This window comes from Nicotiana sylvestris, chromosome 7 (assembly GCF_000393655.2).
Source record: "Nicotiana sylvestris chromosome 7, ASM39365v2, whole genome shotgun sequence".
NCBI classification, from domain to species: Eukaryota; Viridiplantae; Streptophyta; class Magnoliopsida; order Solanales; family Solanaceae; genus Nicotiana; species Nicotiana sylvestris.
In genome coordinates, this window is record NC_091063.1 from 12,649,273 (window position 1) to 12,665,630 (window position 16,358).

Genomic DNA, 16,358 nt, shown 5'->3' on the forward strand with positions numbered 1-16,358 from the left:
CAAAAGGTTCAGGAGAGGCCCTTCCATAAAGCAAGTAAAGTAATCGCTTTAAGTCCCATATATTTGTGGGGGTCCTATTTTTTGTTACACCTAATAGATTATGTATTAGTTTAAAAATTATTCTGTAAAGTGAAAAAGTTTTATTTATTTCTAACAAATACAGAGAAGAAAGATTTGCAACCACTATGATTTCTACCAAGAAAATTGCACTTGAAATAGATATCGAACCCAAATTTTGTAAGAAACGTGTGATATATAGGAAGTAGCAATTTGATGCGAATGTTGATAATGAAATCCCAAAATCTTTCGAAGAGTCCTTTAGAGTTGATTACTTTTATACATAATAGACAGAGCTATTTTTTCACTTCAAAATAGATTTGAACAATTCGAAGCATATGAAAATATTTTTAATTTTTTATTTGGCAGTTAAAACTAAGATCACTAGATGTTGGAAATTTGAAAAAATATTGCCTTAATCTTGAATGTTCCTTAAAGCATAATAATCAATTCGATATTGATGGTTTAGATTTATTTTCTGAATTAAAAGTATTAAGGAAAATATTACAATTAGAAGATAACAATTTAATTGATAAACTTAATCAAATAAAAAGATTTAATTCTTTTCCAAGTGCCTAAAAAGTTAAGGTCTCTCGTAAAGTTTGGCTTTAGGTCACAAAATTCGTTGGGTCGGCCCAGAAAAGGTTTTACGGTTGAACTTGAATAATTAGTATTCTTCTCTACCCTTTGAAGCCCAAACTTACCATTCATCCGGAAAAATATGTATAAAACAATAGTTCAAGGAAAACATTACAAAAAAGAAATAAAAAATTCTGAGGTTTCCAGTATATATATAAAATTCGATGTTACGTAAATCAAATAGAAATATACAGAACGTCAATATGCTTGAGAAGATCATATAATGGGTCATATATACCAATATATATTTGATAAATCAAACGTTTGGTATATCACTTTATATAAAAACTTGTTCTTATTAACATTCAATTTCAGAAGCGTAAAACATTAATTCACTGAAACGATCATTCACTCGTTAAACTAATTCTATGCAATATTTGCATTTAGAAACATTCAATCTTCACGTAAAACACAAGCTATATATATGGAGTATATGTTAGTGTAAATTACCCACACAATATTTACATATACTATGTTTTTGTCAGACCTTTTATTTTTATTTAAAAATTAAAAAGAAATACGCTACCTTCTGAATATCATTTAATTTGGTGGGAAGACCAGTCAATAAAGCAATACTTTATAGTGTGATTTTTAAAATGTCCACTACAGCATGGTTTTATGTATTATTGTTTACAAGTTTAAACTTCTCAATTCAGCTCCCTCGCCATTCTTTAGTTCCTATCTAATCTTCTTGAATCTCACGACAAGTTGTCTTGCCTTGGTTGGAGATCTCATTTTCGAAAAGATAAAGACGATTATTGTGACGACTCATTTCCTGAACAAGCCGGGACCGGCACTCGATCATTAAATATGACCGAACGAATCATCTCTGCTTATCAAATCTATTATAACTCCAAATTTTATATGCAACAAGGCAATACTCTAACCAAATACTTTTGATTAATTTAAACATTTATATAAATCAACTCCAAAACTTTATTCATAGTAACTAATGAAATACGACTAAGTTATTATCAAAAACATCTGAATTTTAACCCAACGACTATGTCTATGAAGCCTCTACTGATAAACTGACGCACTGGTCAGGACATGAGATTTCCTGGCCACTTCTCTAAGTAACAAAGAAATAACTAAATAAAAATGACTCTAAGGAATACTCCACGAACAAAAGCGGAGCTCACCAATAGCACTGGAAGAGAAGGAAGTCCTAACTCGTAGTCTGCTCGCATGCAAATCCGATTCCTACGTTGTACCGCAGACCAACGTAGGTTCCCAAAGAGAACATCAGTACCATCCATTGTACTCAGTGAGTCTCAACAACAGGGGGCGAAACTTTAATAATATTTACATTATGAGCAAAGGTTCTAAATGCATGTAAAACATAAAGCTTATAAGAATAATTCTAAATAATTGCATAATAACAGTCTATGAATATTCTAAAAGAAATTCTTTTCTTTTTCTTTCTTAAAAAAAAATATACTTCACTTTATACTTTGGGAGTTCCAACTATCGTGACTTAATTCTGTCTCAGTCACCGTGTGATCGGCACGGGTTCGATCCCAACCTGATCGAATAGGCCCAATCCACGAGGTGCCACTCGCTTCATGGTTCTCAGCGCTCATGTATCATACCTTAGCATGACTAAGTAAATTCTCAGCAACGAGACCCTCGGCTCGTGTGCTCCCTACTTTGGCACAAGTAGTTTCAGGAAGCCAACGCCTTGGTCAGGACCCTCGGCCTGGACGATGGCCCCTTCTCAGAATAAAGGATACTCCCAAAAATCTTTTTCTTCTAAAACTTCTTCTTGTGACTTTCAAGTCTAAATCTTTTTTTTATAGAACATCGTGTACGTGCTCATGCTGGTATCCTTAAATGTAAAGCATGACATAAGAGTGAAATAAACATGTAAAAGTATTTCTAAAGATTCTTGCTTCTTCATAAATTTTCAACATGAAAATAGCATATAAGAATAACACAAAAATCTGAAAATTTATGCACATATATCATAATAAATCATCTAAACTTTTGGTAGAACAATTCTAAGTTAATAGGTACTCACTCGCTCCAACTAAGTAAATATAAACTCTTTTAAGCAATTCATCAAGCACCTTGTATGCGTGTTTTTATGAGTTAAACCACTTTAGTAAAGGGTTATATCAACTCACCTCAAAACTCCTTGAGCTAATACGCAGACCCCAGTCCAATTTATACCCGTCAAAATAATTGATTCTATAACAATCAGTGCATTTTAATCAATTTTAAAGTTTCTCGCCTACACATGAAATTTACTGTTGATATAGAGAAAGAAGGGAATTAACTATTCAATTCTTACCTATTACTACTATAGAATAATTGACAATAGAAAATTTTATATACCTGAATTCAAGAATTTGTGATTTGTAAAAAACCTTAGAATTTTATTTTCGTTGCCTGCGTGCCTTGCGTGAACAGAACAGTGTTCTCTTCTGTTTAATCCTTAAAGCCCTTTGTTTACTCCTTTGCCTTAAAAGGGTTAAGGCTTGGTCACGTGCTTCCTTATTCTTTTTTGTTTTTCCCTTTTTTTTCGACTTAACTAATATCTTATTTTACTTACTTTTAATAATTAATAATATTAAAATTATTAATATTTTTCTAATTGTATATCCAATTATATATATATATATATATATATATTTCACTATAGGCAAGATAAAAGTAATAAAAATAGTAATAATTTAGTTCTATAATTAACGTGTCTCGAAACTTTTATAAATTTGAGGATTATTACAATTATTAGGTCATATATACCAATTATAATTAAGTAAATTTTTAATCAGCATTCAATAGTGCATTACTTACTTCTTTCTGCGCTCTAATTTGCTTTTGCACATTCACTTTCATAATAAAGGCAGAAAACTTTTTCATGCTTCTCAAAGATTGCCCATCTCTTGTATAAAAGGAAAATTGTTGTGCTGTCCCCGTAATGGCACCAAATAACTGAAATAGCATTTTCAATCTTATAAAATTTCTTATATTTCCTAGACTGAACAGGCGTCGAGTTCATTACTCAAATGGTTATTCTACTATTAAAATTTACCTTGTAAAGTCATGTTCTTTTATTTGTAACAGAAAAGTCAGTTAATTTTTTTTTGGTTTCCCACCCGGTGTCCGATACTCGCATTGGAACTCGACTATATCCGGATTCACGCTACGTAGAGCCCCATTCGGGGAAAGCGCTCCCTACCAAGGATTTTAATTTCTATATCACTAAGTAAATCACTTAACTAGATTTCTCAAATTTTTCGGCGGTCAAATACCTATATATTTTACTCTTTATTTTTTAATAATAATTTTTTTCTTTTTAATCTATATTATGGACTTACCTATAAAACAAATAAATCTTATTTATAAAGTAAAAAGGTACAATAAGATATTTCAAGCATATATAATGTTCGAATAATGAAAAAATTGAGCATTTAAATAATTATTTTTTGTATTACATGCATGTAATATATGTTTTAAAATTTTTTATTCTCTTTTATTCTCAACTGCGTATATAATGAGTAGACACTACTAGAAATTTGGCCAAAACCGACCTCGGCCGACCGACCAACTTCGATTGACTTTTTCGACAAATTTTTTCTTGTTTGGTCATTTGTGAAATTTAATTGACCGGCCGAAATCAGTCAGAAATTGCAACCGACTTCGATCGTTATTTATTACAGACCAACCTAATTTTGACGGATTAAAATTAATCGAAAATTGATCAGTTTTTTCAATTTTTTAATCGATTTCGATCGATATTTCTAGACGATTTTAGCCATTTTTGAAATAGGAGAGCACCATACGACTCAATTAATTTCGAGAATTCCAGAACTTTTATAACGGTAAATGGTGAGGTAGGTGGATATGAGAGAATACAAAACGAAATTCTCACCTCAGATATTTTGACAAATACATTTCTATGTTGGAAAACAATGTCTCCTATCGGCCAGATAGTTATTATTATTATTTTACTTTTTTTGTGCAACAAAATCTCAGTACCTTAGCTTCAGCCTATTTATTTATCGCTTTTTTGTTTTAAGAAACAAAATCTCAGTGTATAATAATATACTATCTCCAGCCTATTTATTTATCGTCTTTTTAGATTTTTATACATATTTTAAGTAAGCCATTTAATACAGGTTGCATTGGAGGTTAATTTTCTAAAATACTAATCCATTTAGTTTTCTCTTAAATGTCTTACTTATTTAACAAAAATCCACTAATTAGAGCACTGAGACCTAATTTGAAAAATAAATGGCAATTGATACTTCTTATTTTTCAAATATTAGAAAATTAGCTTCTCAAAGAAACTATTATTTGGTGCTAGCGAGAGAAGAAATAATTAAAAAAAAATACATTATTTAACAATATACGAGATGTACTACTATGTTTTATAGTCTGTTTGGCCAAGCTTCTCAAGAGGCCAAAAGTTTTTTTTTTCTTTCTAAAAGCACTTTTTTTTTTCTAACTTGAGGTGTTTGGCCAAGTTTATTTGGAGAAAAAAAAATATTTTTGGGAAGAAATAGAAGCAATTTCAGAGAAGCAAAAAAAAGTAGCTTCTTTCCAAAAGCAGAAGCAGTTTTGACTTTTCTTCTTACTTAAAATACCCTTAATAAAATATAGTATATACCAAAATAACCCTTAAACTTAATACTTAGGATATTAATTTATAAATATATCTTTTTATTTTTAGGAAAACTTTCTAATATATAGTGACTTTAGGGGTGAATGATTTTATATTTGTTGAAGGAATTTTAATATATTTAACTTATATTAAAAGAATTAAGTACTTTTTAATTTTACTTAAATAAAATGATTTTTTTAATTATTTCATGTAATAATAAAATTTTGAGATTATTTATTTACTTATAATATTAATTATTAAATACATCTATTTATGTCCTTATTCGTAATTTGATACTTAAAAGTACTTTCTAAAAAGCTTGGCCAAACACAAATTATTTCTCAAAAGTGCTTTTCAGACTGATTAGCCAAACACAAACTGTTTCTCTCCAAAAGTACTTTTGAAAAAAGCATTTCTCAAAATAAGCCGATTTCTCCAGCTTGGCCAAACAGGCTATTAGTCTTTTAGAAGGTTGGTGGATTTTGACGGTCACTCAAAACATTTTGGGTGTGTTTGGTACGAAGGAAAACATTTTTCGGAAAATGTTTTCTAATTTTTCCATGTTTGGTTGACTTAAATGTTTTGGAAAATTCCAATTGAGGAAAATGTTTTCTTTATCAAGAGAAGGGAAAACATTTTCCAAAGTTCCTACTCAACCTTCCCCACCCTCACCAACCCATTCCACCCTCACCAACCCACACCACCCCCTCTCCAAAAAAGGTTTTTTTTTTCTTTTCAAATTTCAGTTTTTCCGTTACCACCCACCCTACTACCCCTCCATTGTCAACTTCTTTTTTAGTAGTTATCATCTGACTAGCTTTCGCTTTGATTCTCTGTATGAAAATCCTTTTGATCTTGAAATGGTTTATTGAAGATAGTTTTAAAGATATTGATGGGAAATTTCTAATCAAATCTTAGATTTAAATTTCTGTGTTTTTTCTGCAACAATATAGACACAAACCTTGAGGTGCACCCTCCCCCTCCCCCCGAAAAAAAAATTTAAATATATTTTTCAGTTTTAATTTTATTATTTATCGGTTTAAAGGCTCAAAATTTTACAAGTTCCAAAATTATGAGTTCGGAGGTTTATGTGTTTGGAAGTTTACGGGTTTAGAAATTATAAAATTTACGGGTTCGAAATTCCGCGGTTTTAAAAGTGTAGCGGTTGAAAAGTTTATGAAATTTGCGTCCGGAAGGTTGTTGGTTTGAAAGTTTATGGATTCATGTTTATTATACCTAAATTATTTATGAATACTCTTGAGAAGTCATTTTCCTTAATTTGCGTACCAAACACCGTAAAATGAATAAGATTACTACTTGTTTTCCAAGAAAACATTTTCTTGGAAAATATTTTCCACGAAACCATTTTCCGTTATACCAAACACACCCTTTGAGGATACATGTAGTGACTTATATCGTTTTCGCCACTTATTTGAGATTCAAGAGTTTATTTTTCTATTCAAAAGGCGAATATGATATTATTTTTCAAAATCAAAAGAGTGAGAGAATTAATTAGTGACATTTATGAATTTGAGTGAAATTTGATCTATAATTCATGTATGCTTTTTTTGAAAGATCTATCTGTCACCAGATATGTTCACTACTTCTCACTTACTTACCACTTAAACAATACCGATTTGAACAAAAAAAGTGATCCCTTATTTCTCTATACCTTTCCGTAATCCAATCCGGTAATAAAATTTGAACATGAATTCATTCCATCAATTGAATCTTTCAAAGAGACCAATAACAACGGCGAATAATAAGGAATTCAGGATAAAAAGTATATATTTTTCATTACATACGTAAAAAAAAAACCATTTTGACACTGGTCGACTAACCAAGATAAAAATATTAAAATTAAATTACTTTATTTGATGTAAATATTGAGTAGAAATAAATATTGTATCGGAATCAATAATTAACAAAATCTCATTTTCTTAAACCCCTTAATTTACTCAATAAAAAAAGAAAGACTTTTTCTTTTTCTTAGTTTTTCCTAATTAAAAATTACAAAGGAAAGCACATATGGCAAAAGAGAGCGTAAAACCTGTCTATAAATCTTAAACCAAATCCCCCACCCCCACTGTTCTTCTCTCCTTAATCTACGTAGGAAACCAATTTGGACTCCATTACCAAATCTCCAACCAAACAACTTTCTTCTCTCTCTCTCTCTAGAATCTTCTTTTCCTCACCCAGAGTTCTCTTAATTCCCCTAATTAATCACAATTTCATCAATTATTCTCTCCGATCATCCCCAAATTTTTCTCATTTAACGGAAATTGTCTTAGAATTCCGTCGAATAGATAATCCATTGTTTGATCCGGAGAGAGAACTTTTTTTCCATAGGTTTTGTATACGCATGAGCTGGTTGATCAAGCTGGGTTTCTCTTCAAATTCTAATATTAATTCTGTTATTCTCAGATTATTGAGATTATTAACTTTAATTTTATTTAATAATCCCTTTGTTATTTTTAATAGTAATTGTTTATCTATCAATAATCACCGATCATCGCCTTTTGATCATGGATTCTCAAAACAAGAGTAATCGCCAACTTCAGAGAGGTTTGTCTCTTTTTATAAAAAGTTTTAATCTTTTTGTCGGTGATTTTTTTTTTTTTTTGGATTTTACTTTATTAAGTTGAATTTTTAGCGTGATTAATTAGATTCAGTAGTCATTTTAAGTTAAATTTGTATTGTTGGAGCTGAATTGTCTTTTTGGTGATATTTGTGATTTACTATGGTTTTACTTAGATTTAGTTGAATTTTAACATAGAATTCAATTTGCTTGAATTTTTTGGGGTTTTGTCTTAACATTTCAATTTAGTTTGTATTACTTAAGCTGGATAACGATAATTAACTCTTGATCTATGCTTTTATAGCTTATTAAAATTGTGAATTGTGAACTATGATAACGAAACCTTTAGTTTTTTTTTTAATATTAATAAAAACGCTTTTGCAGTTTTCGAGTTGCAAAGATAATTAAAAAATGGCAAGAATATGCTTTTTAACGTACCTGTTTTGTGACGTGGGCCGCTCTCTTTTAGTATTCAAACAACTGATGGGTCCAAAATATCGACTGTTAGGTACTTGGGGCCCTCTGAAAATCTTTTAGTGGCTACTTTTGATCTCGCTTACCATCTTGATAAATTAGGAGTTACATTAAACTTTTTATTTGATTAGATAATTAACGGTTAGGCAAATGAATATGAAGACAACTTTATGATCTGTGATATTTCTATTCTATGAAGGAAGTTGGCTAATGACAAATAAATTACATGAATCTTTTGACACAGACACACACAAACAAAAGAACCTTTATTTTTGATGATGCGAAAGGCCTGACACTTTATCTGAATCTTGATTCCCAGAGTAGCTAATTCAGCTGATATTTTTTTGGACATAGGTACTAGCTCCACTTTTAGTTGCAATTGCTAGTCCGTGGTAGGCAACTTTAATCCCTATCCTAAGTTTAGTATGGGATTGTTATTTTTGAAGATAAAGTTAAGTGAGTAAAAAAATGCTCTCTCTAATAGGCTAAGCTTTTAGATGAAATGGTCATACACTTCAAAAAGAATTTCTACATGCATGGCTCATAAAAAAAGAATCAAGCCGCACACAAGGGGGTGTGTTGAATACATAGTTAAGTAAATAAAAGTGTGACTTTAAAGCTAGCTTTTAGATGAAATATTGACACTCTTAAACAGTTATAGTTGCTATGCCGTTGTCAGCTTAGTTAACATATTATGGAGTTGTTAAATGGGAAATTGGAGGCACACGAATTCTTTTTTTCATTTCTATGTTCCCCGTATTTGGAAATCCTATTTATCAAAGAGACAATATCACAAATTATAGGTAGTATTGGTTCTTGATTAAAAGGGCAGGATAGCAAATTGTTATGTTCCTTTCATTTTGAGAATCAGAAGCACATCGAAACTGTAATTATGGTTGTTGCACAGGCTTTGTGCAGCTCTGTATACACACACACACAAAAAAAAAATTACAATATCAAAAAAGAAAAGAAAAAAGCAACACTTCACTACAGTTGGAGCTTATAACAGCAAGCAATACAGTAACCTTTTATTTGGTGAATAAGTATGCCACGTTGTCACCTTTCGAGTCAGTTTCTGTCTTTATAAGTTACCTTGTATTATGTTTGTGTGTAATTGTTGGTTGCTTATCATTTTTTATCTTACTTAACAACTTTTCTGACTGAGTTTTTGGTTTTGTCATCTAGCTCCTTGCTTCTCAGGCGATGGACAGCGGGCTGGGGCTTCACCATCTGTCATTGTGATTGGTGGCGGAGTTGCTGGCCTTGCAGCTGCTCGGGCTCTTTATGATGCATCATTTCAGGTATGCATGTGAAAAAGCATGTTTTCACTTAGTTGGTGTAAATGGTGATATGTTTAACAAGGATAATATTTTCTGTTAGGTGGTTGTTTTGGAGTCACGAGATAGAATTGGAGGCCGAGTTCACACTGATTATTCATTTGGTTTTCCTGTTGACTTGGGTGCATCATGGTAATGAGTTCTACTCTTACTTTTGCTTTACATCCATCCAAAATTTTCCTCTTTATTGACAAATTAAGCACAACCTTTTTGCTTGCAATTTGGAAATTGATTGGCTGACTGCTTTAGGTTACATGGAGTCTGCAAAGAGAATCCTCTGGCACCTCTAATCGGAAGACTAGGACTGCCTCTCTATCGTACAAGTGGTGACAATTCTGTGTTGTACGACCATGATCTGGAGAGGTTTGTATTTCAAGACCTTCTTACCTCACACATGATAGTGTTACATAATGTACAGATTCATGCACAAATAGTTGTGTTAGTCTTTTGATATTATATTTCCAAGTTTGATTATTTTTCAAGTAATGTATATTCATCTGACCTAGCTTTGATTCTTCAGTTATGCCCTTTTTGACATGGATGGGAATCAAGTTCCCCAGGACTTAGTCACTAAGGTTGGCGAAACATTTGAGAGCATTTTGAAGGAGGTGTGTTCTCTTTCTCTTTCTTTCCCTCTCTCTCCCCGCAACTTCATTTATATGAACTCTGAATTCTGGAATATCTATTTCTCTCTTCATGGAAAAGAATTTTACATGTCTTTAAATCGTGTGGTGCTTTGGACATTTTCTGATGAGAGCTGATTCATTTTCTGCAGACTGATACAATTAGACAAGAATTTAGCGAAGACATGTCTATTAGCCGTGCTATATCTATGGTCTTTGAAAGGAGACCGGACTTGAGGTACCATTTGTTCTGTTTTGTTGATAACTGATTCCTCCCCCTCAAACTAACTGAAAAGGAAAAAGAACACCACTTGTGCTAAGTGAAATTGCTAAGTGAAATTCTTGCTACAGGCTCGACGGCATTGCTCATAAGGTGTTGCAATGGTACCTTTGCAGAATGGAAGGCTGGTTTGCTGCAGATGCTGATACCATCTCACTCAAGTGCTGGGACCAGGTAGATTTTTTGCCTCCTTTTGAAGAAAGAACTTGTTGGGAGAATGCCTATACCTAACTGACCATTATCTTGCAGAGACTACTGGATAACTAGGTTAATATATGAAAATGCTCTCGTTCACCTTATAAAAATATCCTCACTGTAGTAAAACAGTTCGTTCAGAAAGAGGGTGGGGTTTCTATCCTTGTTCGCATGTGGGTTCTGTGACATCTGTTTGCTTAGCTCATTAGAAATGATACAGTGGATGAAGAAAGCGTCGCATCACCTTGATGATGATATAGGATAGAAATTGGATTTTGATATTAGGCGAGCAGGATATAACCATTCTAAATTTTACTGCCAACTGTTTCCTTTGCTAGATCCACTACATCCACGTGTGTCTGTGAGGAGGAGAGTGATACATAATGAAATCATACAGATAGTGGGCGAGAGTTATCTTAATGTAGGACCAATAACTTTTCTTTTATCTCCAGGTTAGTTTGTATTCTATTGTTGTGAGAAGTTCGACCATTTATTCTAAAATATAACTGAAGCATTCCTCCATGCAAGTACTTGGTGATTTAGTTTTGTAATTAACAGGTTAAATATTGAAATCCCATGTATTAGAATGAATCCTCCTAATTCTAAGATCCTAAGCAAAGCTTAGATCTTGTAACCTGTTCGTGTGTCAGAGTATCTGTAATGTAAGATGTCTGAGGTTCTGGAAGATGAAAATGCTCCTATTTGTGCTATGAATGTAATTGTATATTTATAAAGAGTAAGGTCAAACAACTGTGTACAGTTTCCAGTCCTTGCAAACATTATTTCAAATATGTCTTACATATTCACTTTTGTGATGTACAGGAAGAATTGCTTCCCGGTGGGCATGGTCTTATGGTCCGAGGATATCGTCCTGTCATCAATACACTAGCAAAAGGGCTTGACATACGCTTAGGTCACAGGTAAGAGAAACCTACTTCTTGACATCTCTGCTTCCTGCACCTCCCTCTCCTCTTCCCAAACACCAAAAAAAGGAAAGAAAACAGTCTACACGATTAATTTGCTGTTTTCTGAATCTTCCTCAGGGTTACACAAGTAGTAAGGCGTTATAATGGAGTGAAAGTGACAGTTGAGGATGGGAGAACTTTTGTAGCTGATGCTGCTGTTGTTGCTGTTCCTCTTGGTGTTTTAAAATCGAAAAAGATTAAGTTTGAACCCAGATTACCTGAATGGAAGGAGGCTGCAATCAATGAACTAGGTGTAGGGATTGAGAACAAGATTATTCTGCACTTTGAAAAGGTGTTTTGGCCTAATGTTGAGTTCTTGGGGGTAGTTGCAGAGAGCTCATATGAATGTAGTTACTTTTTGAATCTTCACAAGGCCACTGGCCATCCTGTCCTGGTTTATATGCCTGCAGGGCAACTGGCCCGTGACATTGAGAAACTGTCAGATGAGGATGCTGCTAATTTTGCTTTTAAGCAACTTCAGAGGATTCTTCCCAATTCGACTACTCCGGTAATGTTACTTTTCTTCTTGCTCCATTGCTTATTTTTAGGTTTCACGTTTATATGTTTCCGAGAATTCCCTTCCCAGGTTTGTTTGGGCAGCATCATTCTGTAACTTAATGCATCTTTTCCTTCGGGTTTCTTAATCAAGCTAGTGACATGTATGAACATCTGGTTATTATGGTATTAATATGAAGAGTTGCCACATGACTGTAATTTTCTAGTTTTAAAGATTTTGTTTATCATGATGTCTCTTAATCAAATAGTAGTGTAATGTTTATCAAGATTTCTTTCATCACTGAAAACCTAATAGAGTTGGTTTGTAGTGTTCTGCTGATTTCAATCTGAATTCTGGATATCAGTGGGGACCTGTTCAAAAGATTGAATTTGACTAGCTTGAGATTCTGTTAGCTCAATGGGTTTGACACTGGGGAAAAGAGAACTACTATAGAAAGCAAATATGGTCTGCGACATGCTTTCATATTATATTATGATATTGTTGTGGCTAAGCATCTTTTTTCTCCTGGTCTTGCTGCAGATTCAGTATCTTGTTTCGCATTGGGGTACAGATGTAAACTCACTTGGATCCTACAGCTACGATACAGTTGGGAAGCCCCATGAATTCTATGAAAGGCTGAGAATTCCGGTGGATAACCTATTTTTTGCTGGGGAGGCGACGAGTATGGATTACCCAGGTTCTGTGCATGGCGCATATTCAACAGGTCTAATGGCTGCTGAGGACTGCAGGATGCGTGTTCTGGAGCGGTATGGAGAGTTGGATCTGTTCCAGCCAGTCATGGGTGAAGACACTCCTGTTGCTGTCCCCTTATTGATCTCCCGTATGTAACTCTTTTAGTTCCCTATTATATATGTACAGACACAGTATTTGAGTGCCATATGGGATTGGCTTAACACATCGTGTGCTGACAGCTTAGTGAAAAATTGTGGAAACCAAAAGGTTCCTCAATGAATGATCAAGCATCAGCTAATGTGTGTAGTCATCTGTATGCAGTATTTATAGCATTTCTAAGTGAACAAAGAGACAGAACAAGGTTACCATGCAGGTTATATGGTACAATGGTGCAGTTGTGGAAGTCACCTGTGTAGACCAGGTCGGCTGGTGACATCTGCAAATCGCGGTGCTTAATGCACCATTCAGTTTAATAGCTACTGTGTGTAACAAGAACTATGTTATAAGATTTGTGTGTTTTCTAAGACAATTTATTCTCATTTGGCATCAAATAAGCAGTTTATTTTTGTCAATTTTATGCATTATAATTGGTCAAAGAATGTGAAAATTGAGATTGCATCATGCGTCTGAGCACTGGACTGATGCCTTTATTACAGTCTCTCAAAGTTTTTGCTTTTGGCTTTGATACTTAAATGAGTCTTTTTTCTTTTTTTTTGGAGGGGGGGGGGGGGTGGGGGGAGGAGTGCGGATAACAACAGAAGGTGCTAGTAATGAAAAGCCGGCAATCGGAGTATAATATAATGATTTTCAAAAGGCACTTCAATAATGTCTATTGATCAGGAAAAAAGGATTGTCAATAGTTTAACATTTAGACGAGGAAAAATTAATTTAAGATTTAAGCTTTTGTGGGCATTAATTTCAGTTAATTATTTAAGTAATTTAAGCATTTACTTAACATAAAAAAGTGAACGGGAGGAATGATCTTTGAATTAATGCAAACAGTAACGAAAAATGGAGTAAATGCGCTTTTACAGAGTATTGCAAACCAGATCCTTTTTCTTTCTCCTAGACATATTTGTATTTGGGGCGATTTATATCATAAAATAATGTAATGGCTATTGATAGCAACGGTTAATATTGTCTTTATCTATAAGTCATGAGTTAAAGCCGTGGAATCAGCTATTGATGCTTGCATCAGGATGAGTTGCTTACATGACACCTTCTTGGACTGCTGCTTTTTCGGATCATGCGTGAACATAAAATACTTTGTACATCGGGCTGCCCTTTGTCAATGTAATGGCTATCGATGTGCAAGGAATATTCATGAAAGAATTAAATAATTAATGCAGCAGAAAATCGTTTTTTAATATTTCATATACGAATGACATACGCTTGCCTTTTTTTAGTATTAGCTAATTTGCTCCACCAGTTTATCACTGTTTTAGTTCAAGAAAGGCAAAATACATAGTTTATCCATCAAACTTGCACCGAAATTTTATTTACATATTTTTTTCTCACGGGAAACTTCTTATAAACTAATCCTTTTAAAAGTGTGTCTAAAACACACCTCTTTCGGTACTTGGCCACATTTTTCTCATCAAGTATATTCATGCACCAACAGTGACGTGACACGTGTTATTGACTTCAAAAACCTTAAATTTACAATTATATCCATCTTCTTCATCTTCCCCGAGTTGTACCACCATGGTTGCCCCCTCCATCCACCACCCAAAATGAGTAATTTTGTACTAGTAACCATGAACCTTTATTTTTAATTTTAATTTTCAAATTATTAGAATAACATTGAATTTCTGTCAACACTACAATTACATATTTTCCCTAAAATTCCTTGTATTTGTATCTTCCCTCTTTCAAATTGGCCAACGATTATATAGTTTGAGTACCAAAATTGCTTACACCAACAACAGTAAGAACAAAAAAGAACACAAGAACCCAAAATTCCCAACCCATCAATGGCTGAAATGGAAGAAACTCCACAGACCCAATTAGAACCCACAAATTCTCACGAAACACATATGAAGAACTTCACAAATTTTCCCTTCAACATTTGGCCACCCAGGTAGCTCAATCGTGACACCGTTATTCAGCGATTTTTATGTTAAATATGAAACTCTGATTTCTTTTTTCTCCTCCTTTAAATCTTGGCAAAACATATTTGGTGGTATGGTGGTAGAAGACGTCGATGGTGCAATAATGGAAAAAGATGGAAAAGAATGGTGGATTTTTTATTCTAAAAAATGAAGAAAAAGATTTAGAAAAATGAAAATATGAAAAAGCTGGACAGGTGCGGTCAAAATGAGCCTTTAGACACATAATTTTAATTGTCTACTCCCTTCTTATGTGTGAAAAACACGCGAGTGACACGTAATAAAAAATGTGTGTTTTCGATACACTTTTAAAAGATTAGGTGTGTCAAAGATTATCCGTAAAAAAAAGGTGTATAATAGAGATTTCGGTACAAGTTTAATGGCTAAACTAGCTTAGGCGAGAACTAATATTTCTCAAGTTATTATCCCAAACTAATCAAACTTAAATAGACTCAATTGATAGGGGTTGCCATTTCTAAACAGCTCAGGCACTCTAATGTACATCGTTATTTATTTCCAGAAATTTTTGTTTCCCACTTATAATGCGGCAATATTTTTTCAAGTGAAATGCATGTCAAAACATAATTTCAAATATCATTTTTTAACTTAACTCCAATTACTACTTTTTTCAAAAATTATAATTTTTATGTCCAAACGCGTCCTCATGGAAAGTAACTTTTCGTGCAACCTAAAGTAGGAGCTAAGATGTCTTTGTATGCCGGATGATATTTTTGATAAATATTTTCTAAAAAAAAAGGAAGTTAGTTTCTGATGTCAAAAAAGTATTTTTAAGATTTTTTGAAGAATTAACCTAAATAACCGTTTACCCAACCACTTAAACTAAAATTAATTGGCGGAAGTATAATATATTTATAATTTATATATAATATGTATATAATATATGTATTATTAATATATATAATCTATATATAACTAGTAAACAATGAGTCCGACGGGCTATTTATGTTAAGATCCCAAAATCTTTTCTATCAAAAGTGGGAAACGACTTTAAAATACGGGAGAAATTGCTAAAAATAGCACGATATAGCCAGTTTTGGGACTGTTCATTCAAAAATAGCCAGCATTTATGAAGTCAATGAAAAATAGCCACTATTTTGTCGCAACAGAGACCGGTTCAGCATAATATACTGGAGTTCGGTGCACCGGTCTCTGTTTCGATTAATGCTGGAACTCCAGTATATTATGCTGGACCGGTCTCTGTTGCAGCAAAATAGTGACTATTTTTCATTGACTTCGTAAACACTGACTATTTTTGAATGACCAGTCCGAAAACTGGCTATACC

General features: G+C 33.1%; 1 protein-coding gene and 1 long non-coding RNA gene across 2 annotated transcripts; one reads left to right on the forward strand and one right to left on the reverse strand.

Annotated features, from left to right (window-relative positions):
• Nucleotides 1-1,702: 1,702 nt before the first annotated feature.
• Nucleotides 1,703-3,123, reverse strand: LOC138872629 (uncharacterized). The gene is made up of 2 exons (XR_011401101.1): nt 3,034-3,123; nt 1,703-2,886 (listed from the first exon to the last, which is right to left on the reverse strand). It is a non-coding gene; the product is annotated as an uncharacterized lncRNA (long non-coding RNA).
• A 4,225-nt stretch (nt 3,124-7,348) lies between these two features.
• Nucleotides 7,349-13,475, forward strand: LOC104210410 (polyamine oxidase 2-like). The gene is made up of 10 exons (XM_009759312.2): nt 7,349-7,870; nt 9,543-9,658; nt 9,738-9,826; nt 9,944-10,057; nt 10,215-10,302; nt 10,470-10,555; nt 10,669-10,771; nt 11,615-11,712; nt 11,836-12,265; nt 12,794-13,475. Exons 1-10 carry the CDS (start codon nt 7,831-7,833, stop codon nt 13,100-13,102), a joined length of 1,473 nt encoding a protein of 490 aa, XP_009757614.1. The 5' UTR covers nt 7,349-7,830; the 3' UTR covers nt 13,103-13,475.
• The last annotated feature ends 2,883 nt before the right edge of the window (nt 13,476-16,358 follow it).